Source organism: Symsagittifera roscoffensis, chromosome 5 (genome assembly GCF_963678635.1).
Source record: "Symsagittifera roscoffensis chromosome 5, txSymRosc1.1, whole genome shotgun sequence".
NCBI classification, from domain to species: Eukaryota; Metazoa; Xenacoelomorpha; order Acoela; family Convolutidae; genus Symsagittifera; species Symsagittifera roscoffensis.
The window spans coordinates 35,923,913-35,951,505 of NC_087066.1; the positions used below are offsets into that span (position 1 = coordinate 35,923,913).

Consider the following 27,593-nt stretch of genomic DNA (forward strand, 5'->3'; position numbering starts at 1 on the left):
CTTTTGGGAAGTTTAATATCTATAAATTGGGCTTCTTAGTTTTTTAAATTAGGTAATATTCAGTTTACAGCAAGATCAATGTAAAAAAGCAAGTTAAAGCCTTTCAGTATATATCAAGTTTCTTGTATGACTGGTTTATGGAATATGCATGTGAAACCCAATGACAACCGGGATTAAATGGATGATAAAAACATTAATTTTCAACAAAGTCTTGAAAAATCAATTGAGTCACGCATGCACACTATCTTTTGAATTTGTATCTATTTTACAGAATGTTAGTTCTCTCGGTGCTCTCAGAACAATAGTGTTTTCGAGTTACTTTTAGATTTTGTTGTTACTTTTGATATTCTTCCCAACTAGCTCTATTCACTTCCTACAAATCCATAGGAGGCCTGTTGTTGTTTGAAACTGGGTGGCGGCGCCTGAGGCCTGGTGTCGTTTGATGCGGATGGTTCCGGTTCCACCGTCGACGGTTGCTCCTGGGGAGTCATAGTCACAGTCTGACTGTATGCGGGTAGGGCAGGGGGCTGTGCGTACGCTTGGGATGGGTACGGGGGGTAGGCGGTGCCATATTGTGGATACACTGACATTGTCCCGTTTCCCCCTGATTGATAGTGAACAACTCCAGCCTGTTGGCCTGAAACAGCTAGTTACCATCCACCGTCCTTTGTATATTTGTTACACTTGGTATTGCTATTCGAACTTTTTATGCTTGAAAAGCATATCAACAAAATAGAACAGGGCCCTTACAGTGTTTTCGGCGAGCTCGGTATAAATGCATGTAGAAACACATGTTTTTTTACACATATATATTTAGATATACTAATAAAAATATAAAGGAAGCCATTTTCGAACCGAGATATTTTGTTAAGTAATAACTCTAACAAAAATGATCGAACTATCAAAAAAGGCACGACTAATTAAACAACTTTACCATGGCAAAACCCGAAACTTTTCAAAAATTTGCGCAAAGATCTGATTTCTGCCGCTCGCTAAAGATATTTTTGTCCCAAATTTACTTAGAAACCACGGCAAGTTTGCCTAACATTGAACCCATGTGCAATTATGAACACCAATTTAAGTCACCGTAGGAGTACACAGTTTTTTTACCTAGCGGATGGTTGCACTTAGACCCGATCAGCTTCATAACTTACCCCGCCACTTTTAAAACCATACGTTTTTACCCCCTTTAAAGTTTGCAACATAGAAGGCTGAATAAATACAGCATAATTACGCAATCTTTTCAAACCGCAGATTATCACATAATCACATAAAACTCGCAGTGATTTTGCTTAGATTTTGACGAAATAACGCTTTTTTGCACAGATTTTGACTTGAAACTGATTTTGATAAAATTATTTTTTGCTAAACTTCCGTAGTTTGCATTCCATAATTTGGGCATCATTCCCCGGATAATTTGCTATGCCTGAATCAAGTTAACATCTGCATTTCATTAATAATTTTGAACTGTCTTTACCTTTTTCGAATACATTAAGACAATGAAAAAATGAAGAGTTGTTGTTTTGTCTACCGTTTTTATTGACGCAATAGATGATGAGAGCAATGGTGCCTGCGCAAATAGCGCAGCATAGGCAGGGAAGGATGAACACGAACAGGACGAATACGAAGACATCCCTAAACAAAAAAACACTCTGACAAACAAACAAGTAAATAAACAACCTAACAAACTAACAAACCAACAAACAAGCCAACAAATAAACACATCAATTGAAAACACCAACACGCATTTCTACTTTTAGTTATTCGAACTGACTAACCTTCTTAATCTAGAATCGTATCACCAAGAAGTGGCAGCATAGTAACAAATAATTTCAAAAACTATTGTTACGACTTCGAAAAAAGTGACAGAATATGAGCAGTGGGATCGCTGGTGAAGTGGGTACATCTAACCTCTTAATCAAAAGGTCGTGTGATCGAGGCCCACCATGATCCGTGCTCGTTGCTTGAGGGTGGAGGCAACATAGCATAGAAAAATAACCAAAACAATTGCATATAGCTCTTAAGCAGGGGCAAAACAGCGGTGCGCTGCAATGAGCTGTACAGAGCGTATTTTGGTACTTTCCCTCGTGAATAAGTTGTCCTAAAAACAATTGTTCTCGCGGTGTTTTGTTTTCTACAGACAAATTTCGAAATTTTCAGTCATTGTTTTGAAAGATTTTCTTCATCATCCGAAAGGTATTGTTGTCCTGAGCTAAAATGGAACCCTGATACGAGAAGTCTTGTTGAAACTATGCCGCACAACTAAATCTGATAATCGCCTCAGCAAAACAAAAAGTAGTCTTTGCATTATTTCGACGGCAAACGTTCGGTCTCTAAAAACAAAACCCGAGCGGAATAAGTAAAAACATTCTCACACGCTTTCCCATACGCTTCCTTAACAAGAAAGCTGGCTGAAAGTAGGCCAGGTATCCATCAACTTCTGGGCCGAAGAAATCAGATGAATTAAATCTTGCGCGAACTGAAAGAAATAAGACCGATCAAGTACAAAACGATGTTCGTACAAAGTACAAAACGATGTTCTTAGCGTTTTTTAGTGTATTTATTACACCAAATATCTTCACTCAGTTCAATTTGGAACGATTTATGACCGGAACAAGACAATTCGTATATCGAAGGAGAAGCCCAGTATGTTTCGACTGATTTTTCAGGCCAAAATAAAAAAAATGGTTGATAATTTGACACAGAGGCAAAGCGGAGCTTCGCACCACTTGCGATACAACACAATCATAAAAAAAGCATGAGTCAAAAAAATATGAAAAATGTTAAGAACTAGGTGAACCAAAATTTTCGTATGTCTCAATGAAGGACACCAAAGGGTCAGCTACAGCTCGAGGCAACCAATTGATGTTTTTTGAATTTGCTATACTGATGCAGGACGAAATGCGTAATTTCAAAAAGTAGACTTTGCCCAAAACCTTAGTTGTTTCTCAACTACAATAAGTTAGAAGAGTGAAAATTTTATAGTTTCCCTAAGACCTAGCCTTTCTCTGGCAAAAAATAAGGAGTAGCCGCTTCTACAGGAAAAAAATCGCGCAGCCGCTTTTTGATTGAAAATTGCATCTTTTTGATTGAAATTTGCATCTCAGATTTGATTGGGTACTTTTTAAAAAAACTTAAAAAGTTTCTTAAAAACGGTCAAAATTCAAAAGCTTAACTGTCCGAAGTCGGTAAATTTTTAATGCAAAACGCAAGTCTTGGCTGGTAAAAAAGAGAAAATTCCAAAAACCGGGTTTCTCGATTGAACTCTAACCTGAGAATTGGCACGGTCATTTTCGAGTCGAGTAAAAAAACTTCTAAAACGGTCCGATTTTCAACAATTCAATTTGTTTAAAGGCCAAAACGTTTTTTGCTGAGAAAACAAAAAACTGGGCGTAGCAAATAAAAAAGATAAGCTTCCAAAAACCCGGTCTATTAAACCTATGATATCAGATTTGGCAGGATTGTTATCGAGGAAAGTCCAAAAACGGTCAGCAAAAAATTGACATTTCCGAAAATCATAGCTTTTTGTGCAAAAAAATTTGAGATTTCTGAGCTCACAAAATTGAGCGTTGCGTGAACCTCTTTTCTGTATAGTCGAGTAAAAAAAGAGATTCACGCCAACTATACAGAAAAGAGATTCACGCAACCCTAAAGAGCCTTTTCACGTAAAAACCCTTTTCACGTAAAAAAAGAGCCAACTATACAGAAAAGAGATTCACGCAACCTTCAATTTTGTGAGCTCAGAAAACTCAGATTTGGGAGAGTAGTTCTCGAGAAAGTCAAAAAGTTTCAAAAAGCGGTCAAAAAACATAAATTGTAACTTTTCCAAGGGCTATAAATTTTGTATAAAAAACTTCTGAGAAGATGCTAACGCAAGGGAAAATCGCACATCCCATTATCTCCAATAAAACCACAATTTCAGGTTCAACAGGTTAGTTTTTGAGAAAAATTAAAAAATAATTCAAAACACACTCAAATGATGATAGGACTCAAAGGAATTTTCCGAGGATGATAACTTATTGTGTAAAAAAATTGTCAGTAGCCTAGCTAATGTAGTGTAACGTCTCACTGCCTATTAGTTTCATTGTATGCAAAACCTCACTTTTGGGATGTTATTTTTTGAAAAAATTTTTAAAAAGATTTTAAAAAAGGCGGTTAAAAAAATCAAAAAATTGACTATTCCAAGGGGCCATAAATTTATGTATAAAATAAACTAGGCATAACCACTTATGCAGGGGAGCTTTTCAAATCTTGTCTATTCATTGAAACCAAAAAATTAGATATGATAGGTTAGTTTTAGAGAAAACGAAAAAAGTCAAAATTATCTGTCAAATCTCCCCCCACAGACCTTTTCGAAAACAAAAAAAGACCAGGTGGGTATGCAGGCACACAAACATATAGGCCGCCTTTCTATGGATCCCCCTTTTCTTGAGAATCGGTAGAAGGATTTTTGAGGAAAAAATTTTTTTTTGCAAACAGTATTACAATTTTCCAAAGCGACGAAAAAAAATTAAAAAAAACCATTTATTTTCATAATACCTGATTTTATCACACAGGAACTCTGGGAAAAGCAAAACATTTGAAATTAAAATAAGCAACTCAAAAAACTTGCGAAGTGGATGGACACAAGGCCGACAATCTTTGAGCAGATACCAGTTGAATGGGAAGATCACAAGTGAATTACTTTTTAAATTTGAGCTAAAAATGGTATAAATTTCAGATGGTATAAAAATGGCTAGTTAAAAAGTTGAAACTGGTCTGCAGAAAGAAACACCCAAGCACAATTATTCCGTCACTTTCTCCGGAAAACGGAACAGTAATTAGTGTTTTTCGGCGAGAAGTTGAAACAATTCTACCTAAGCTAACAACTCTGCAACCAAGCAAACAAAAATTTGAGTTTTGCCTCACATGCGGATAAGGGAGACAACATTTCGCAATTATCCGTGTATTGGCTAGCATAAAACTCGCCTTAAAGTTTCTTTAAAAAAATACATCAACTGTCATGAACATGCAACTCTTAATTTGAAAGTTGAAAAAAGAATCAAACCAAGTTATAATCTTCCCACGCCCCCAAAATTATTGGGGGAGGGGATGTTACCTTGGTTCTAAGTTGAGAAATTGGCACAATCAGAATCTAGCATTTATCATGCAGCGCTCAGTACGAATTAAATGCTGGGTTGGAAGATCTTAATTTGGTATATCTGGGTGAAGGATTTTAGCTTGATCAATTGAATCTATTTAATCATATACATTTCCAAAAATTTATAGATTAAAAATCGGATTAAAATTTTCAAATTTGTTTTTTTTTCTCAAGGTTACTCAGTAAACTAATGGTTAGTTTTGATGTTCGACTTCTGTCGTTGTATCAAACTAACTACTAGGCTATATTGACGATCTTAACTCAAGAGATCTAGAAGTCTACCTTAAGCGAGGTGTTAAGGTTAATTTTCTTATTTTGTTATAAGCGCTATTAAAATTGGTCCTAAGCGCTATAAATTTCTATGCTTTTTAAGTCTGCGGTTTGTTTGAGACAAAAACTGCTTTAAAATTGACTTAAATATTTAATTATGAGCATTGTCTGAATAGAGTTTTGCCGTACACAAATTGAGTTTAACTGCATGTGTAGCATTTGTGAATTACAGAGGTACAACGGGCAGCTTTTCTTACGCTTAAATCATAGAGACAATTTGACTAATGAGAAATATCACGTATTTCAGTTCTGGAACCTGATCTAAACTATATTTTATGATTGGATAAATTAAATGTTTTACCAATGTAAAGTATTTAATATTAACCAATCATGATCCATCTAACTAACAACCCACTTATTTGTAAGTGCTGAAGTTACTTGTAATTTCAGCACCAGAGAGATTTGAATTTAACTTAGAAATTAGTTGGACTCTCCCGAGCACTTCAGCAGCCGCAATAAACCAGTATACCCTAGATCTATTGAGCCTAGCAGAGACTAGTTAAACAACCTGAGACTAGATAGTATAAGAGTAAGATTAGGATCGGTATTAGACTAAGAAGTTGCACGAATCTATCCGGCCGAAAATAAGATAGCGTGACGAGCAGACGGTGTACCCTATCCGAAATTACTCTATGAGTTACACTTCGGTCCTAACTCATCTGGTGCGACCATAAGTCTCGAACAAGACCTTACTAGATTAGAATTAACCAAAAATAGATTAGAAATTAGACAAAAACATTTACAAAATGTTATACGACAATAATTTAATTGAAATGTCTCTCCGACTCAATAGATCAGAGCCAATATTCCGAACCATAATAGAATTACCCGGAATTGGAAGAAGACCTCGAACCAAAGACGACATACGACAAAGTAGAAACTTGCCGTATAGTTATATGATAGTTCGGCAAAAGCCAGAACAAACTTTTATATTTCGAATACTACTTGCAATGAATTTAGATTTCCATTTGCAAACATAAAACCTTGAAGTTAATCTTCAACATCATTTCAGGCGCTAAACAAAATTAATATTATACAATAACGATTGATAAAAAGATCTAAGATCGTTTTCCTAAAACTCTGCAGTAATATACAAAACATGTTTGAAAAATATTTATTGGAAAATAAAAATAAAAATTAGTAGCATGACAATAAATGGTTAGTAATCATAAATCATCTTGTTGTTCCAGCTTCATCACCTAAAACATAACAGCAATCATCAACTCACTAATATCATCAAAACACTAAATCTTTCTTTTACACACATTCAAAACTTTATTAAAACTTAAAGTCACTTAATTTAAAATCAGATCATCAAGGCTTATCCTTGGATCTTAAATCATTTTCTACTTAATTAAATTTCAAACTTGATCATCAAGGCTTATCCTTGGATCAAACAGAACAACTTTGTTCTCCCCCACCCACTTAATTAGTGTCTAACGACCTCAAACGTCGATTCACTACCCAACCCTTTCTAAAAACCCAGGACTAATAGAAATTTTTACACAAAACTAATCATTCAAATTAGGATAAACAGTGAAGAACTTCGGTTATTCATCCTTCACTTGACCCCCGCCTCTTACCAGACCCAGGATAAATCTTAGACTTAGTAAGTTTAAAATAGTATCTAACGAACTACTCGCGTTCTAATTATACCTGAACCTTGTGGATCGATTTACTATTCTCCAACCCTTGAACACAATCACTACCCCTAAGTAAGATTAAGTAAGTTAACACCTTAGCTTATACTAGTCACGAGAAAGTAAAAATCATTCTTCGGAATCGATATACTTTTCTCTCCAACCCTGAACAAAAAGACCCAGGTTAAGCTAACCAAAAAATCGTAAGAACTAACAGTTTAAGAAGATAGAAATCATTTAACAACCTTTTGCATCCGTCATCCTAAACCTTATGTCATTTAAAAACCTAGGAAATAAACAAACAATCGTTTTACACAATTGTGAAATAGATAACAAAAAATACGACCTTGTAATCACACCTCATACACAAACAGTTGGATACATTCGCACAAAACGACAAACACTAAAGAGGAAAATAATAACTAAACAAAGACAAATAACACGAAAAAGATTTTCAAAAAACCGAAACGCATTTTCAGAATCAGAAACCAACAGTTTAGACGAACTTTACAAACTAAAAGAATCAATAGATAAAAATTACCCACTTCACGATCAATTATATTTTTCTGACTCAGAAACAACTTCAAATTCATCACAAAGAGGAAAAAGAAGAATAAAAAAGCAGTACAAACACAAACCAGTACATCTATACAATTGGAATCAACCAATTTGACACATTAATAATTACATATTAACAGTCATCGAACGAAAAAATGAGCTCAACGCACACTCCAGGTGACGAAACTCCAGATGATGATGAAATCTTTCCTTTTATAGTAGATGCAGATACTGATAGAGGACAACACATATTTTGTCAAAATTTACTCGTAAACTTATTTGAACCCGGAATCAGTCCATGTAAAACAGAGTTCCCCGATGTAAAAACCAAAAGACAAATCATAGATCACTACTTAAAAGAAATATGCAACATAACACAACAGTATGGAATCTACTCTATAGAATTCACCTCACCAAACCATAATAATAGAACATATACTATACAAACAGACGATCTTGATTTAGAATTTTCAAAAGTTTTTTCAGAATATATAAAAAGCATCCAATACCATAACTCACAAAGAGCAAACTCCATATTCACCAATGAAGTTTTCGCAATAATATATAGTTATATTTCGATATTAGAAAATGAACTCCCACTAACAAATGTCTCACCGACAGAAACATCCAAACATTTGAAAGTACGACATGAAATTACACTACTCTCTAGTTATTTAAACATCATTAAAGAAAATTTCACGAAAGACGACGTTTCACAACATACCAAACACGATTTACAAAAAATTTTGGCATGGTTCATAATAGATTATTTCACACACAATATTGATTTAATTGCACAAGCAAGAAAAAATTTTCGACCCCAAAATTCGAACGATGATACCGCTATCACAGAACAATCAGATTATGTTTGGGACCCCGAATGGTCTCATCCCGCATTTATAAGCTTTCCACAATCAATCTCAAGTCAAGCAATAGGTACAATATCTTACATAAGAGATTATGTAAGAGTAATACCATTAACAATTGATGCAACACCATTAAACTATAATACATTTTTACCCGATATACAAAATAATAGTTTAAACTCGACAGTCATACACAACGAAAACCTCAATGGAACTAGGAATCTTACTCAACAAGATATCCAGACACCATCACACTTCATAAATGAAGAAATTGTACACACAACAACTACACAACAAAGTATTTCACCAATACGCCCAAATTTAACAACACCAAGAAATACAAATCCTTCACAAACACAGGTAACCTTACAATCAACCGTTAAACCTTCGGTTGCCCCTAAATATTCACATATGGATTACCAAACATACAGACCCATGACAATACCATCAAAAACACGCAAAACATTCACTAGAAACAACTTTGCAGACCATAATTATAATTATACACATCCATCAAAAACAAATTATCAACCACAAAGGAATTTTAATCAATATACAAAACCTCGAAACTGGGATAACCCAACGGCCCAATATAATTCCAAAAATTTTCAACCAAATCCTCCACAGGATCGCAGTGAAAATTACCCATTTTTTCAACAGAATAAAAATAAAAAACAAACATCTTATCAAATGGATTATTTATCCTCAGATGACGATTTCTTACAACCAGATATATTTGCACCAAATACTCAAGAATATCGTAGACAAGGAATACAGAGAACACGTACAAATCATAGAAATTTTTCTCCACAATCAATAAATGCACAACATCAACAACCAATTCAACAACAAAATCCAATTAATACACAATCTTTTCAACCAATTCAACAACAAAATCCAATGACTGCACACTCGTATCAACCATCACAAATGCAAAATGAAATACCACTCCCATATTATCTCCAACAACATGAAATAACAAGAAACCAACTTTCAAATTTTTCTCAAATGCCAAATGCAGCAGAATCATTACAAATGACAATGAATCCATACCTTATGGGTGGATCATCAATAACATCAAATAAACCTTTAATGGTCTTCACAGGAACAGACCCTGAATACTCTGTAGAAGATTATTTAAATGCAGTAACAGCAAACCTGATTTTAAATATTGGACCTGAACCAATTAATACGCCACTACATCAAAACTGGATACATCGACGCACAGCGTTGATACAAACAACCTTAGATGGCGCAGCCCAAAAATGGTTTTCAGTACTACCCCTAGAAATAAAATCAAACTGGAAAAGATTTACACAAGAATTTTCAAAAATGTTTGACTCCGAAAGAAACAAACAACAACAAAGAGTTTTATGTAATGAAATACGCAGATTACCAAACGAAACCATCAAGCAAATAGCAGTACGAATCGAAACACTAGTTCGAAAAGCATACTCACTAAATACACATGACTATAAAAACACAAAGATGACAGAAATATTAATGATGACCTTAACACCACAATTAAGGAAAATAGCAATAAAAAAGAGAGCATCCCATCCTTCTTCAATTCGAGAACCCGATTTAGATTTTCGAAAACTAGTAGACAAATTAGAACAAGCAGAAATCACGATGAAACTAGAAGAAACGGAAAATCTGAAATTACAATACGTTAACAGAATTGAAACGACTCCCACTAATATTAATAATATACAGGAATCAGAGACAGACCTCGTTGAAAAAATCACTGAAATACTCAATATTTACGAAAAGAACCCGAACTTTAAAGGCAAACCATCTTTCAAAAAATGGTGTAATTATTGCCGCCGATACGGACATAGTATTTCCGAATGTAGACAAAAACAGCAAGATAGTCAAAATAAACCTCAAAAATACAAAGAACCAAATAAATCATTCTATCAATACATGAAAAAAGATCAAAATCTACCGAACAAAACAGTCCACAGCAACAACAGTTCAGGAAAACCACTCCCGAACAATACAAATTATACAAGAAATCAATCACCATATAACTCAAGTTATAGAGGAAGATCACCAGAACGAAGAAATACACAAAATTCATCACAAAATCACTACAATAGACCAAATAGTAGAAGTAACTACTCCAGATCAAATTCAAATACACAACGATTTGTTTCTAGATCTAATTCCCAATCAAGAAATAACTACTATCCAAACAACCAATCACGAAATTCATCATACAATAGGAATAGAAACTACTCCTATAATCGAAATAGAAGTTATTCAAACAACCGAAATCAGAATTACCCGAACAATCGATCAAGGAATAACTCATATAATAGATCGAACTATAACAGACCAAACAGCAATTATCAAAACAGATCGCGAAATAATTCACAAAATCGACACTCAAGTTATAATAATCGTTATAGAAATTATTCCCAATCACCACACCGGAATAATAATAACTATAATAATTCTAATAATCGCCACAGAAGTAGTACACCTAAACATCAAAGACAAATCAATCAAGTACAAGCTAACCCAGAAACAACATCAGACCCCCCAGGTATTGATGACACAGTAACTAATACGTTACAACTCAATCAAATAAACTGTACATCATCAGATTCGGAAAGTGATACTGAAAACACTCTTTCTATCAATATGATAAAAGTCGAAAATGACTATGAATCTGTCATATATGAACAACCCTTTCCATCACACATATATGAAAATCAATCAGAATTTCTTCAAAATTATTACACTACACCCATAAATTCCACACCAACAACGCAAGAAACAAATGAGATTAACACTACAAATCAAACCAATAAAAACACCAAAACAAAATGCTTGAATACAAACCACATTTATCAAAATATACAAAAAGAACAACCCAAAGAAAAAATTTGGACAATACCATTTCTCTTAGAAAGCCCAAGAAATAAAGAATTTCAACCACCAGACCTTGAAATAGATTTTTTAATTGATTCAGGAGCAGAATCAAACATAATAAACATTCCCACATGGAATGAAATAAAAACTTTACATCCAAAGCTAACACCTCTTGAAACCTCCAGCAAACTAGCAACAGCACAAGGATCAACATTGATAAACTACGGAAAAATCCAATTATTTCTCCTCCCCACCAGAACAATGGAACAAAGCAAAATTTTAAATAAGCCATTTAAACAAATATTCCATATCACTGATATTAAATATAATATCATTGGAATACCATTTATTTCGAAGTATATACCAACAATTAACATACTAAATAGTAAAATATTAATCAAAGATAAATATACAAAAACAAAAGAAACATCCTTAACATTTTTTCAAAGATTAAATAAACAACCACCATTCTTTTCAAAATTCTACCCGATATTTAACCAACAAAGAAAACACTTAAAACCACTATCAGGAAATATCTATAATTTTTCAATCAAACAAGTTCACCAATATGATAAAGAACAAAACAAACAAAAATTTTATATGTCAGAATTTGAATTCAAACCTATTCACAAATTTTTCAAAATCACAATCTCATCCATAAAATATTTGAAAAATTCGAATTCAGATATCATTTCCTTACATGTCTATAACAACACACCTTATCAAGTAACATTACCTTTAGGACTTTTAGGATATTGTGAAACCAACGCTACAATATCACCAATACACGAAAAAGCCTATCGCGTAAATAATATACTCCAATTACTAGATATTTGCCAATCTACAATTCTTAATGAAGAATTATCTATAAATAATATAATAAGTAACGAAAACAGAAATACGGATTATTTCACAAAAACTCCATATTTCAAACCTACATTCAATATAAGTAACTACACAGAGGACCAACAAAAATTTTTAACAATGTTTAATTTCCAACATTCACAAATAACACAAGACGAATTCGAAAAGTTAGCCAAACAGCTAATTAAATATTCATCAGTCTATGCAACATCAAAATTCGATGTTGGAAAAATCAGTTCATCACTACATCTCCCGTTAAAACCAGACGCAGTTTTCAAAAAACAGAGAGCAAGTAAAGTACCAATTCACTTACATGATAAAGTAAACAGATTACTCGATATTTTAGAACAATACAACATTATATCACCAGTTAATAAAGAAGAACAACCAAAAGGCAACACATTTATCAACCCCGTTATCATTCTAGCTAAAGGAGAATCATTAAAAATCGTTCTCGACGCTAGATACCTCAATTCACTCATAGATGAATCAAAATGTAATTGGCCCATTGAACCAATACAAGTTATATTAACAAAAATAAACGGCAAATACTTTACAACCGCCGACATGAATAGTGCATACAATCAAATGCCACTAGATGAACAATCACGACGTTTAACACAATTTGTTATCGGAAACCAACAATATGAATTTAACCGCTTATTCTATGGAATATCCATAGGACCAGCAGCATTTTCAGCTTTTATGAGCAAAATTTTTAGACCACTAATACTCAAGAAAAACGCAATCACCTATCTAGACGATGTTTTTATGCAATCACAAACAAAAGACGAAATGTTCAAAGTTTTAAAAAAATATCATCAAATACTTCAGAACGAAAATCTGAAGGCCGCCCCCGATAAATCACACTTCTTTTTGACAAGAGTTAAATTCTTAGGACATAACATAGAAAGAAAAACAATTACTCCACTGAAATCACGCATTGACGCTATTCAAAAACTTCAACCACCAACAAATAAAAAGAAAATCCAAGAATTCCTTGGAATGTTAAACTTTTTAAGTAAATATGTTTATAAAATGCAATTATATCTACGACCATTTTATAACATCCTTAGACAACAAAATAATTTTGAATGGAACACAGAACATCAAACACGATTTGAAGAAGTAAAGAAACTTTTAACTGAACAAATTTCAAACACAATTCCAGATTCAAATCAACCATTTTATGCAATGTGCGATGCTTCGAACTTTGGCATCGGCGCAGCACTATTACAATCACATAATGGTACAAATAAAATGAACCTCATATCAGCAAATTCTCGATTATTCACTCAAGCAGAGCTACGACTCTCAACTCTAATGAGAGAATGTACAGCCATAATATATACACTAACAGAATATGAATTTCTGATACTTGGATCAAAACATCCCACAGTTCTATTCACAGACCATAAACCAATCATCTTTCTTTTCACACAGAAATCTAACCCAAACCACCGAGTTTACAGATTTCAACTAATTCTAATGAAGTTTCCAAACTTACATATAGTTTGGACTGCAGGAAAAAACCTTGCATTACCAGACACCTTAAGTCGAAATACACCACCTGAATTACTTACACGAAAAACAACAGTTGAAATACCCAAAAACATAAAATTCTACCTTGCAGAAAATGAAACATCACCTCGATTAGAATGCAAATATGCAGTTAAAACTGATATTGAACAATCACAAATAAATAATTTACAACATTTCCCACTTTATTTAGATTGTCAAAATAATCATTATGAAGTTGATTTACTTGGAACATCAACCTTCAAACCAATCCCATATTCTCAATGGATAAAAAGTAACACCCAACAAAAACGAACAAAACAACACCCGCCTAAAAAAGACCATTTTCCACTAATTGAAAAAGAAGATTTAACTGATAAAATAAATTTATCAGGACCACAAACAAATGATTCAAAATACACAATAAATCAAGTTTTTGACCTTCACGACCCACTTGATACAATACCCTTATCTAAATTCGAAATTGAAAACATTTTTCTCCCCCCAACAGATACGATTACAATTTCAACACTGAAACAATATCAAAACCTTGACCCGATAATTAGACAACTGAAATCATGGCACAAATATAAAACTAAACCTATCAAAGCAGATTCAACCATTCTAGGAAACAAAACACTCCTCCGATACTTTCGCAAATTTAATTACACAACAATTAATGAAACTACAGACCTTTTAGAATACAACTTAAACGAATCCATAGTCCCCTGCCTCCCTATAAGTATGATTCTCATCGCTTTTAATATTTCACATACACAAAATATTAAAGGACACTCTGGATCAGAAAAAACATATTCAAATTTTATGCAAAATTTTTACTTTCCAAATGCACCAATTTGGATAAAAGTACTATGCAATGATTGTATAGTATGTCAACTAAATAAACCTTACCCAAATCAAAAACAAATAGCACAAAAACAAGATTTTAAAGGACAAAGTTTGTACTTTAATCACCGTATCTCATTTGATACTAAAGGACCAATTTCACCCTCATCAGAAGGAAACTCCTACATTATGGTAATTGTTGACGCATTTACACATTATGTAGCACTTAACCCAGTACCACATTGTAACGCTTATTATGCTTACACAACACTCTATGAACACTGGATAGCAAAATTCGGACTACCAGAAATTTTAGTTACAGACAATGGTACAGAATTCATAAATAATGAAATAATAACACTATGTCATTTATACAACATTAAACACAAACCACGTACATCTCATGCACCTTGGACAAACGGCTTAGTCGAAGGTATGAACCGTTCACTACAAGAATATCTTAGATGTATCATCAACGGAAATGATACAAAATATACCGAATGGTCAGCAGATGTAAAATTATTTCCCTTAGCGTATAATTCACAAATTACGACAACTTTAGGAATGTCACCATACGAAATGGTTTTCAACCAAAAGCCACGCAAACCAATAATGTTTACAGCAAATTCCCATAAAAACGCACAAGGTTATTGTCAACCAAATAAAGACTCAATTTGTTATAACCTCCCATTACATACGCACGATGAAGATCATTTTCATCACCCACAAATTCTTAAATTAGCCTCCGGTACACACACCGAATGGATTTTAAATAGAGATAAGAAACACAATGAAATTTATCAAAAAATAACGAAAAAGTTATTACAAAGACAAAACATAAATGAACAAATCAATTCACGCTTTACACCAGCTTCCGATTTAAAAATTGGAGCATTTGTTTTAATACCTAATTTTCATACTCAAAAAGGAATTTCTAAAAAATTACAACCCCTCCGAAAAGGACCCTACCAAATAATTGCAAAACCCACTGATGTCACATATAAAATTATCGACTCAAACAAAAAAGAAATCGTTCAACATCGAAACAACCTATTACCTTATTACCCAAAAGAATACGCACTCCGCGAATTAACCCAATTATATTCTTTCACAGGATTAAAAATCATTCAAAATGAACCACATCTGAAAAACACAGAACAAAATGATAACCCCACCGAAAATCAAAACACAAAACCAACCGCAACCAAAATCAATACACAAAACCATAAAGAATCTCCAAAACAAAGAAAAAATAGAAAAATGACCGAACAAATAATACCCCAAGAAGAAATAGACAAATCAGAACATAGAAAAACAACAAGACTCCGAAATCAACCACGTAAAAATTACAAAATGTTCATCCCCCAATCTAAAATATTAAAGAAAGTAGAATTTAAAAAGCAATTTTAAGATTTTTTACTTCACAATCTTGAAACCTACGTAACATTTTTCATTTCAATTTTTCAAAATACCATGCTCACAAGTACGCAATAATTCTAATTCAAAATAGACCAATAGGATTCATCCAATCCGCCACTTTCTCTAACTCAAACTAAGATCAATTAGACGAATAATCTAGAACTCCAGGCACATCTCTAACTATAACTTTACAACCTCCAGGTCAAAAATAAGCAAACCACTCCAACTTGACAGTTAAAATAAATATCACCATAATACCGTACCCCTCCCTTATCTAATAACCCAAAGATCAACAATATTTCCCCAACTCAGACCACGAATACCCCCAAAACAAATTTGATAACTTAGCCTAAAGTAACAAAATGAAGATTTTAATTAGCCTAAAGTATAAAAATCTCACCATACCCCGGATCATTTGACAAACAAAAATAAAGAAAAAGACGACCTCCCAGTCACCATGAAAATTGCCCCCAACAATTTTTTACAAAACTCAACCCACTTGTCAAAAAACTAATAAATAATTCGACCACACTAGAAAATCGCCTCAAACAGCAAAAAATATTCGACCAAGAGATCATTTCTTAAATGCTCTTCTCTCAAACAGTTGCTCAAATACTTATAAATTTTAAACATTTTTTTTCAATACTTGAAGCCTTTATAATATTTCTTTTTGATATACTTGAATCTTTTCTAATAATCCTAATCATTTTTTGTAACATTTTTTTAATTTTCTACACTATACTCGAACTATTCCTCCAACTTTCCAAAACCCTTGAATATATCCACAGGTACGATTTTAACAATTTGTCTAAATGATACGAACAATTTTCAGTAGAACTGATATTTTTTTATTGTTTGTAATTTTCATAACATTTTTATCATCCCTCATTTTGACAATCCCACTAAAGTAACAATTCAAAAATCCATCAAAAATTGCTACCCAACAGTCACGAAATCAGTCTTCACCGACATCATCCCAAGATAATCCAACACCACCTTCAACTACTCAAAATCCCCAAACATCTACACGAATTTCTTTTCAAGACAATCCATACACTTTTGAAGAACGGCACGCTCGTTTATCAGAACCACTAGAACCAGTTCAACGACAAGCACCTCTAAGCGAACCAACATATAACCTATACCCAACACTACCACAGGAACTAAATAGAATAAGAAACCCTAGTCAAAACCAAAACACAACAGAAATAAATAGACAAATTATACATCCTCGACGAAATAGAAATTTTCAAACTCCCCGAGTTCATTTTGATATACCTCAATCCCCATCACAAACCACTCCAGAAAACACCACTGGTATCACACCAGAAACTCCTACACTTTTTTCACAACGTAGCACCTCAAGCTTACCATCAGATTACTTAGGTTCAACACCAACATCTGAACAAATACGTGAAAATCCCTTTAACCCCCCAAACCTAACATCACGACTGCCATATTGGACTACACATTCATTTACACAAGGTGAATCAAATTTAGTCAATGACCCCATAGATATTTCTACGGATACAACAACATCCTCATCACTACCAGAAACATTATCACTACCATCAACACCATCAATAAGCCAATTTTCACCACTACCCTTTAACTTAAATTTTCCAAATAATCTCGACGCCAGATATCGAGAACAATCATCAATAAATATTCCTTTAAGATTAGATTGGAATACATTTACAGCACCTCCACCATTATTTGGACAACATCAAGAAAGTAACCGCCTTCATAACTGGGCACTTAATAGATTACAATATCGCCAAGATATTCACAACGATATCCGTGATCACAATATTCAAATACTCCAACAAAACAGTTTACAATTAAAGTTTGAAATCACAGTTAAATTAAACAATATTACACACCATCCCTACCCATTAAATCCACCTAACATAACAGCTCAATCACTACCACCACCGTTTATAACTACTGAAGTAATATATAAATACGACAGATACACCAAAAACACAATTGGTTACATTACATTTTATAACCCATACTCAGGATTATCATACACATGTATATTCTAAAATTATTAATTTTTCTCCAACTCCCTTTTCTAGTAACCTCAAATCAAAACATAAACCCTTCCCCTCGTACAGGACCACAAGATTTATTAGTAACACATTACGATTGCGAAGAAAATGAACAAAAAACACTACATAAATATGCAATAAATCAAGTATCACAATGTGAAACAGAACCACAAGCTATAGAAACCACAGATATAATAGCAACACTCTATTCCAAAGCCCGAGCAACAACAGTTACAGGTTATAAATTCACAGCGACATTTTCCGAAAAGAAAGTACATTGTTCACAAGTCTCGAACGGAAACAAAAACCGACTTGACCATGAATCATTCTATCAAAGTAATATAGAACGCCTTTTACATCTCAATCCCGACGATTGTAAAAATGAATTACTTAGACTAAACATCACACAGAATAAAAACTCCCAAAGAAAATTAGTTAATTTTCAAGTTTTTTCAGACTCTGTACATCAATCACAACTTGAAAGACACCAAGGACATATAAAACTAGACGAAAAATACCCGTATAACGGCGCACACGGACGATTAACCTATGACCTACATGATAAACATTGGATACCACACATTGGTATAAATAACCCATCAAACTGCAAAGCAGACACGAAAAATAAAGGATACCAAGAAATAATGTTTTTCGATTGGAAAATACAACTCGAAAAAATACAACTCACACGAGATTTATCTGATAATACAATGATCTATCAAGGAATCCGACTACCTTGTAAAAATGATCAAGGATATTGCGACCCTACAACAAGAACACAAGCAACAATTGTTTGGTTCCCCGAAGATACATGTACAACATTTCAAGTAGCAAAAATACACGCTCGTATGATAAAATTTCACGAAAAATATTTCATACAATCAATTCCTTATGAACAAGTCCATCCATCACGCAAACTAAGTTCCGATTTTAGAAACATAGACAATATAGAAAATAAATTGACACGATTTCAAATATATCAAGAAACAGAACTTGCATGTAAATACAGGAATCCACTTCACAGAACACAATACTCTGAAATATTAGTTGAATACGAAAAAGGATTCGACATGACCACTGGAAAAGTAAAAATCGACCCATATGCCACAGGTCATCCTCTAAACGAAGGAACATCCTATATACCAGTTAATTTTGAAAAAAGCAACGGACAACCCGGTGGACATCTAAAACCTTATGACACCAGAAGCACACGCTTACAAGAATTATCACTAATGAATACTACATATTTCGGTAATATCCACTATGATATCCATTTGGATATGAAACTAGACTATACAATTAGCCGCATTTTTCAAGAAATGTCACTCTCCGAATTAGAAACACTACACCAACTATGCGAATTAGAACGAACACAAATATTACAATCACTTGCACTAGCAGTATTAAAAATACCCTACGCAGGATACTTATTATCAGGAAATAGATCAAATTTTTTAGACTATGAAGGAAACATCTTATGGTTTTATACTTGTACCAAAAAAGTATCACCACTATACGTTTTTGAAGATAAACGATGTTATAAAAGAATCCCTATCTTTTATAAGAATAAAGTACATTTCGTGGATACACTTTCACGAAGAACCTATTTCTGGGATACCGCAGTCCCATGTGGATCAGAAAACAGCCACAATGTAGTACAACTAAACCCTGATGAAAATAAATATTATCTTCTCACTCCATATCCCACATTAATGCAATCACTCAAAAAATTTTCACCAGAAAGCATTCGCGCTATTGCTCGAAACCCAAATATAGATTTACAATCAATAGGAATCTATTCAAAATCAGATATTCAACATCACATTAGAACACAACAATTCCAAGAATTATTAACACAAATGGACACTATACAAAGACAATCAATAGACCAAAACTTACGCAAACTTGCAGAAACCGCAGGATTTGCCGATATCTACACGCAAGACTATAGCGGATATTTTAAAGACATTAAAGATTATATATATCTAAACGGCGAAAAATACCGTCCCCAAGATATATCACCAATCAACATTTTTAGCTTTGTTACACTCAAGAATGAAATCCTTGATTTTCTAGGATGGCCCTACTACATCTTAGAAAAATTGACTATTTTATACGCAATGTTTAACTTTATTGGATTTCTTTTCTCACTCTTAAAAGGAATCTACAATACATGTGCTATACACACACAAGTAAACAGACAAGCAAGCGTCGCACGCATACTCTTTGCAGGATTTTTTGGAATTTTTTCGACATCTATAAACAAAATTCTTTTAGACGCACAAATAAAAGAATATAACACAAAAATAACAACACGACAAAATACATACGACGAAGAACATAACAATGTCGACACACAGCCAACGGCACCACAATTACCACCCCTACCAAATAACCATCCACTATCCCTAGTCCCACGAAATTTTCGAAATTTAGCAATCACACATAATCCAAATTTTCGACTCACCACATCACAAAGTCCCATCCAACATATAATGACACATCAATCACAAGATGATAATACTTATGAACAAATTATTGAACAACCCCATACCACCGCTTTTCAGTCTCAAAATAATCATTTTTTTAGCCCACGATGAGCCGCCAACTTGGATCACTACACCGATCAAATTCCCACCCAACCAATCTTACCTCTCCAATCCCAATAATACCACTTTTTGCTTTTCCGCCACCCGATTTTTCACCTAGTAATGTAACATCAGGCATGAATTCCGACACTAATTCACACATCTCAGTTTTATATTCCATCTCACAACTCAATAACCCGAATATTGAAACCCCCGATGAATTTGCCGACTCAGAACCATCCCCATCCAATAATTTTCATAACTCTTCTAATTTTTCTCAACCCCCTTTTCAACCCATATTATCCAATAACCCTGACCCCATTACTCCCACACCCTCTTATGCTTCCCAAGTTACCCCAACCTACTCCTCATACCATTCTGACCAATCATCTCATTCTCCAGACACCCCCCGAATCTCCCCAGAGCTAGATAATTTTATTACCCTTCAACAACAACCCTACCACCTTAATACCCCAACCATAAACCAAATCTCCTCCACAATAAATTCATCCAACCCCCCTACCCCTACACCCTCTTCAAATTATACTGAATCATTAGCACCATCATCCACATCAACTGAATCTTCACTCAACACTAATAGAGCTTACCGCACTTTTAAAAGAAAGTTCCCCAACCATCCTTTCCCAGCAAAACCAGGAACAGCCCGTGAATACATCAACCACCCCCAGCATACTAACACTAAAGAATTTTTAGCTATCACTTTACCCTCATTTCCACAATACACCTTAAACACCCCTCACGACGCTAACGAAACACGCAACTTTGTAGATGAATACGTTTTAATGCCCACTCTCTCTTGGACCTCATATTATCATTTTACTAACCCTCTTTGCTTACCTTTATCTAACACTCACATCGATATAGAGCGAAATAAGGACATGCTATATCAACTCACTACACCACTAACCGCTAGACAATTTACTTACGTTGGATATAAAAAATCACTAAAAACACACACTGCACCTAGAGCTAACGAATATACACTAGAATACTACGATCACAACATCATTAGAGCTAACCAAGATCAATTCTTAGACGACGATCGCTTCGCTAATCCACAAATCACCGAGAAATTTTTCATCAAGACACCATATGTATTTACACTAAACATCTTCGACCGAAAGTTTGATCACATTATTTCAGAAGCACTAACAAACACACAAGCATACGAAAGTTTTAAAGAACGCTTCCAAATCTTTTCACTAACCTTTCATTTCCTTGCACCACACGAAAGAGATTTACACTGCTCACACGATATTATGTTGCGCACTAAACAAACACATACATACAGTTACTATCGTTTCATCCAAAATCACTTTGACCTCCACACACCCTCTAGACAACCACACCATCGTTTCCAATTCATCAATTCAAAATACACTTCACCATATTTCCTAAATTTTACATATTGTATTAAAGACACTAACCTCCATGGTATTCTTCGTAATTATGACCCCATAACCCAAATGTACATTTTCTGCCCCATCACCAAGACCTTCAACGCCGAAGAATCCCGACCCTTCCTTATCCCGCACGAGTTCCTACAACCTATAGAAATCCCAATTTTAGAATTCATCCACAACACTAAATTTAACCACAAATTATATAACTTAATCCAAAACACACCTTATGAGTTTGCAGTAGGCACTGAAGAACTGACCACTATTAAGGCACTTCAATTGCTTTGGCCACTGCTTCAGACTAAAAATATCATCCGCATTCTAGCTAAACTACTAACAACTTCAGAACTAATTCACGACATCTTCCCCCACGGTTTTTTCCCCGACGACTAACAGGTAAGTATGAATTAAGTAAATATTACTAACTAATTACAGTATTAAAAACTCACCATTCTTTATTCATGTTTTCTTTAGATTTTTAGCCTTCATCCTAGATCATCTGAAAAATTCACAAAAGAAAAATAAAAAATAGCAAACTTCTTCAAAACTGTTTAAGACCCTATTAAACTTTTGCACCAACAATTAAATAAATATAATACCAATGCAGTAAATTAATTTATAAAATTTTCCCCAAAAGCAGTAAATCTACATATGATGAAAATTTGTATCTTAAAATTCCCCCATAACTAGCAGTAAATTTCCAAATTCTATGCAGTAAATTCATAAAATGCAATTGCAGTAATAACCTTTAGATATTTTCATTCATTCGCACAGAAATTCTATCCACACTCGCACAGCTCGCCCACGAAGAATTGTTTAAAATAATGAATTTCAGTTTCAAGTTTTCACACTCAACAACTCTAACATACAATAACATGTTTCAAACTTTCCTTTAACCCGGTTGGAAAGGAATCATATACTAAACAAAACTAACCAACGCAGCTTACTAAATATCACAAATCATAGAATAACAGCATGACTAAGAAAAGGAAACCAACGGTACCCAAACCGGATTAACCCAGTTTAAAACTGGATAATTTATTCTTTTGAAGACTATTACAAAGTCTTAGAAAGAAATAATAAAACACAAAAAAGTCGAAAGACAAACCCATACCACAAACAATTTGATTTTTGAAAAAAGTACATAACCAACAAGACATAAGTAAAACCACAACAAACCCAACATAAAACGTTGTCACATAACAGGACCCCTCACAAACACCGCATGAAATCATACTCCCACTCCTGGCCTAACCCACCAGGAAAGGACGTCCTGAGCATGCTCTATAGCCGGCCTAACCCACCGCGCTACATCCACGCTTTGTGACCACACCTTTATTTTTAATAAGAGCTACTCAAGGGTGAGTAACTCTTCAAAATAACCGAACTAAAACAAAAAGCTTTTGTGAAAACAACTAACTAAAATCATTATTAAAAAATATTAAACTAATAAAAGTTTTATAAAATGTAAAATCACCTGATGCAATATATAGATCAGAATACAACACCAAGGACGAACATCAAAAGACAAGACGACCTCACTACACTCGAGAGAGAATGACCAACTACAATCGATATGCCGCTCACAATCACAACTCAAAGGATTTAGAGTACGACTTGACTTCGCAGAAAAGGACTTCATTGAACTAGACCAATGACCACCTCGATGTTCAAGTATACGTACAGATCCGAGTAACCAGGCATCCCCTCCACGCACAATCTCCACGCCATTCCCAAGCTAGATCAGACACAAAAGAAGTTCTCCCCGAAGAACAGAAAAACCTGACATAGCCAACCATTCTGAAATCAGAATTGATTTGTCGTTGTCACAAGAAGAAGCGGGAGAAAATTATGATGTTCGCCAAATACCAACATCCATCATCCACCCTTGAATTACAGAAGAACTGTTCTAAAAAACTCTGTAAAACCCGGATGGGTGGAACCTGATCTAAACTATATTTTATGATTGGATAAATTAAATGTTTTACCAATGTAAAGTATTTAATATTAACCAATCATGATCCATCTAACTAACAACCCACTTATTTGTAAGTGCTGAAGTTACTTGTAATTTCAGCACCAGAGAGATTTGAATTTAACTTAGAAATTAGTTGGACTCTCCCGAGCACTTCAGCAGCCGCAATAAACCAGTATACCCTAGATCTATTGAGCCTAGCAGAGACTAGTTAAACAACCTGAGACTAGATAGTATAAGAGTAAGATTAGGATCGGTATTAGACTAAGAAGTTGCACGAATCTATCCGGCCGAAAATAAGATAGCGTGACGAGCAGACGGTGTACCCTATCCGAAATTACTCTATGAGTTACACTTCGGTCCTAACTCAGTTCTCAAAAAACCTCTGAAAAAGCAAAAATTTACCTCAAATCAGAGCTGAGGTGTTTTTTGATTAATAATTCTCTTCAATTATTTATGTTACGAAAAATATACTCAAGAGAAATGCACACTCAGAATTTGTTGACCAAAAATTGTGTTTTTTTTTGACCAGCAGGGCACTTTCAGACAAAATTTAGGGTCGGTCGGCCGGCCACGAATGGATGTCGTAAAACAGTATCAAACAATGTTCTGAGTCGCTTTTTTCTTAATGGAATTTTTCACCTAATTCAGTTGCCTTTTCTCGAAAAAACGACCAGGAAACTCACTTTTAAAAAATGCAACTTAAATTAAAAAAATGCAACTTAAATTTAAAATTCTGTTTTTGAATTTTTTCTTTAATCATTTTGGTCGGAATATTTTCTCCAGGGGAGCGGTGGTGAAGTGGTTACGTCTCCGCCTCTCAATCGAAAGGTCGGATGTTCGAGGCTCACCATGAGCCGTGCTCGTTGCTTGAGGGTGAAGCAATATTACCCAGCCCAGAAAAATAACCAAAAAAAATTGCATGTAGTTCTTAAACAGGGGCAAAACAGCGGTTCGCCGTGATGAGCTGTACAGCTCTTGTGTTGGTCCTTTCCCCCGTGGATAAATGGTCTTATATGCACAGCAACCGGCTATTTTTGTTCACCAATCGGGACCCAATAGGAAATACCTTCACTAAGTTGTGTGAGATGCGAGAAGGAACACGCTGAGATAGGTGTGACACATTTTTGAGTGATTCGTGAGATGGAGGAGTGCATCAAAAATCTGGGGAAGCGTACTGTTTGGTATGAGCAAGGATGGAGGAGGGCAATTTAAGATTACTGCTGAACCATTCACTGTTAATTTGGAGGAGATAAGAGAAAAGGTGGGTAAAATGGTCATATCGGCAAAGATAGCATCGCCAACTTTTTTCTGTGTGACTGGGGGTGGAAGAAACAAACTAAGATAATAACGACACCTTTTTAGGAGATACAACAAGGGGCCACCCTAAGAAAACAACAATACCTTTGGGCGTGATGGGAAAGGAGAAGATCCTAAGATAAAAGCTAAGCCCATTTCATTTAAGTGACATGGGCGAAGAAGGTGAGCCTAGGAGAGTCGCCAAACCCTTTTGAGTAATATGGAGAGGAGGGAATATTGTAAGATAATAACACCGTCTATTATCGAGGAAGGCACCATACTAGCTACAACAGCGACCTCTTTTTGACTGACAAGAGGAAGGGCAACACCCAAGATAATAGCGATATATTTCTTGTCAGATAGGGAGGACTAGAAGAGACCAAATGTAACAGTGACTAACACTGCGCAATTGTCGTGGCAGTAGTTGTCATTACAACACATCGACCCCACTGAGCTGTCTTGATTTTCCTGCACCCATAGGCAGTACCAGTCATCACTGCATCTCTCATGATCATGGTCAGCCACAACAGAAGTTACTTTCAACAAACACCCGAGGAGCAGAATTTGCAGCACTCGCGATAGGGCTAAAAACGGAACGGGTGACTTGCACTTTTTTTAGTTTCTTGGTTTGTGAGTGTTTTTTTAACCTAAAAAAGGAAGTAAAAATTTAGCGAGCAAATAACCTTCCCGTTGCCGGGGGGTTAGGCATCATTACCCAGCCCAGAAAAATAGCCAAAAAAGTAGCATGAATATCTTAGCGAGGGGAATAACAGCAGTTATCCGTCAAGAACTGAAGAGCTCGTATGTTTCTCCTTTTGCCTTGTGAATACATCGTCTTGAACGTAATCTTATTTGCGTTCAATTTAATTAGTAAGTTTCAAATAAAAGGTAATTGTGCGAACATCTCACTAGAAATAATTAGAAGGCAAACTGGGACTTTCACTGTCGCTTTTAGGTATATCGAGTGAAACCTTATGGTTGCGACTCGGTATTCTGGAAAAAAAAATTAAATCCGTCGAGGACTTTTTTTCCGACTTTCGATACGAAAGTAACGGAATATTTGTGCTCGGGGTGGGTTTTTTTTTCTTCAGACAAATTTCGACTTTTTAACTAGCCATTTTTGACGGAATTTTTTTATATCATTCGAAAGGTATTGTTGTCCTGAGGTTATATTTGAAAAGATATTTTACCTGTGATCATTTTTCGTAAAGTTACGGGGGTTTAAAGATTGTCATTTTGGCCAATTTGGGACAATTAACGCGCGATATATTTCACGCTATTAACGCGTAAGCGGAGAGTTAATCGGTCTTAGAAATGGTTCCCAATTGGTTGAAAGAAGCTTAATTGCCATAATTGATTTGTTACAAGGAGCGAAATTTATCCTTTTGTACTTAATATGGCGTGTGGGGGGATGATTTTCATTAAAAAAATTCAAATTTTAGAAGAAAAAAAATTTTCATTTTGTTTCATTTCGTTTAATTTCTGCCCCATAAACATTAAAAGGCGGTCGGAACATTCAGGGCTTCGCCCTGATACGAGCAGTCTTGTTTCATTTTCAGACTGATTTACTACTAAGAAAGATCACAAGAAGTTAGAGTAGAGCACTGCAGATTACATATATGCTTTTGCTTTACTTTCAATTGAATAGTGGTTCCTGCAAATTGCAGTGAAGCAATCAGTAGACCTTAACAGCCCTGTCTAAGATAGTCCATTTTTATTATGCCCTCATTTTCCAGACTGAGTTATTTTGTTGACCGAAGCTTTTTTTACGACAAAATCATTGCCATTACAGGGGATCAAGCATTCGATCCGATGTGTTGAAAGTGAACGCCCTGCTAATTTTTTTGCCAATTTAAGCGACTTGAATAACCATTATTTAGAAAAAACGGAAGAAAGCTTTGTTTTTTTTGCATTTTTGAGGCAGTCATTGTGGTCTAAACATTCTGTGCTACTTGCAGAAAAATTGGCTATCCTTATTTTAAAGTTTTTCAACCATTCAAGTTCAGACTAAAAGAAAACTAAATTTTTACCTTTGCCGCGAAGAAAGCTTGACATTTTGACTTAGTTTGATCAATTAGTTATTCTGTAGTAACTAATTTTAGAGATATCAACTTTATATTTTCATAAAACGTTTCTCTTTTAGTAATGTTGGCTCATGTAAAATTTTAGATTCTGTAACCAAAACTGACTATATT

General features: G+C 34.5%; 1 protein-coding gene across 1 annotated transcript; it reads right to left on the bottom strand.

The window, feature by feature from the left end:
• LOC134845801 (uncharacterized) lies at nt 1-27,593 on the bottom strand. Its single transcript, XM_063862880.1, has 4 exons — nt 27,429-27,593; nt 25,799-25,982; nt 1,532-1,635; nt 1-637 (listed from the first exon to the last, which is right to left on the bottom strand). The coding sequence occupies exons 1-4, from the start codon at nt 27,451-27,453 to the stop codon at nt 363-365; spliced, it is 588 nt and encodes a 195-aa protein (XP_063718950.1). The 5' UTR covers nt 27,454-27,593; the 3' UTR covers nt 1-362.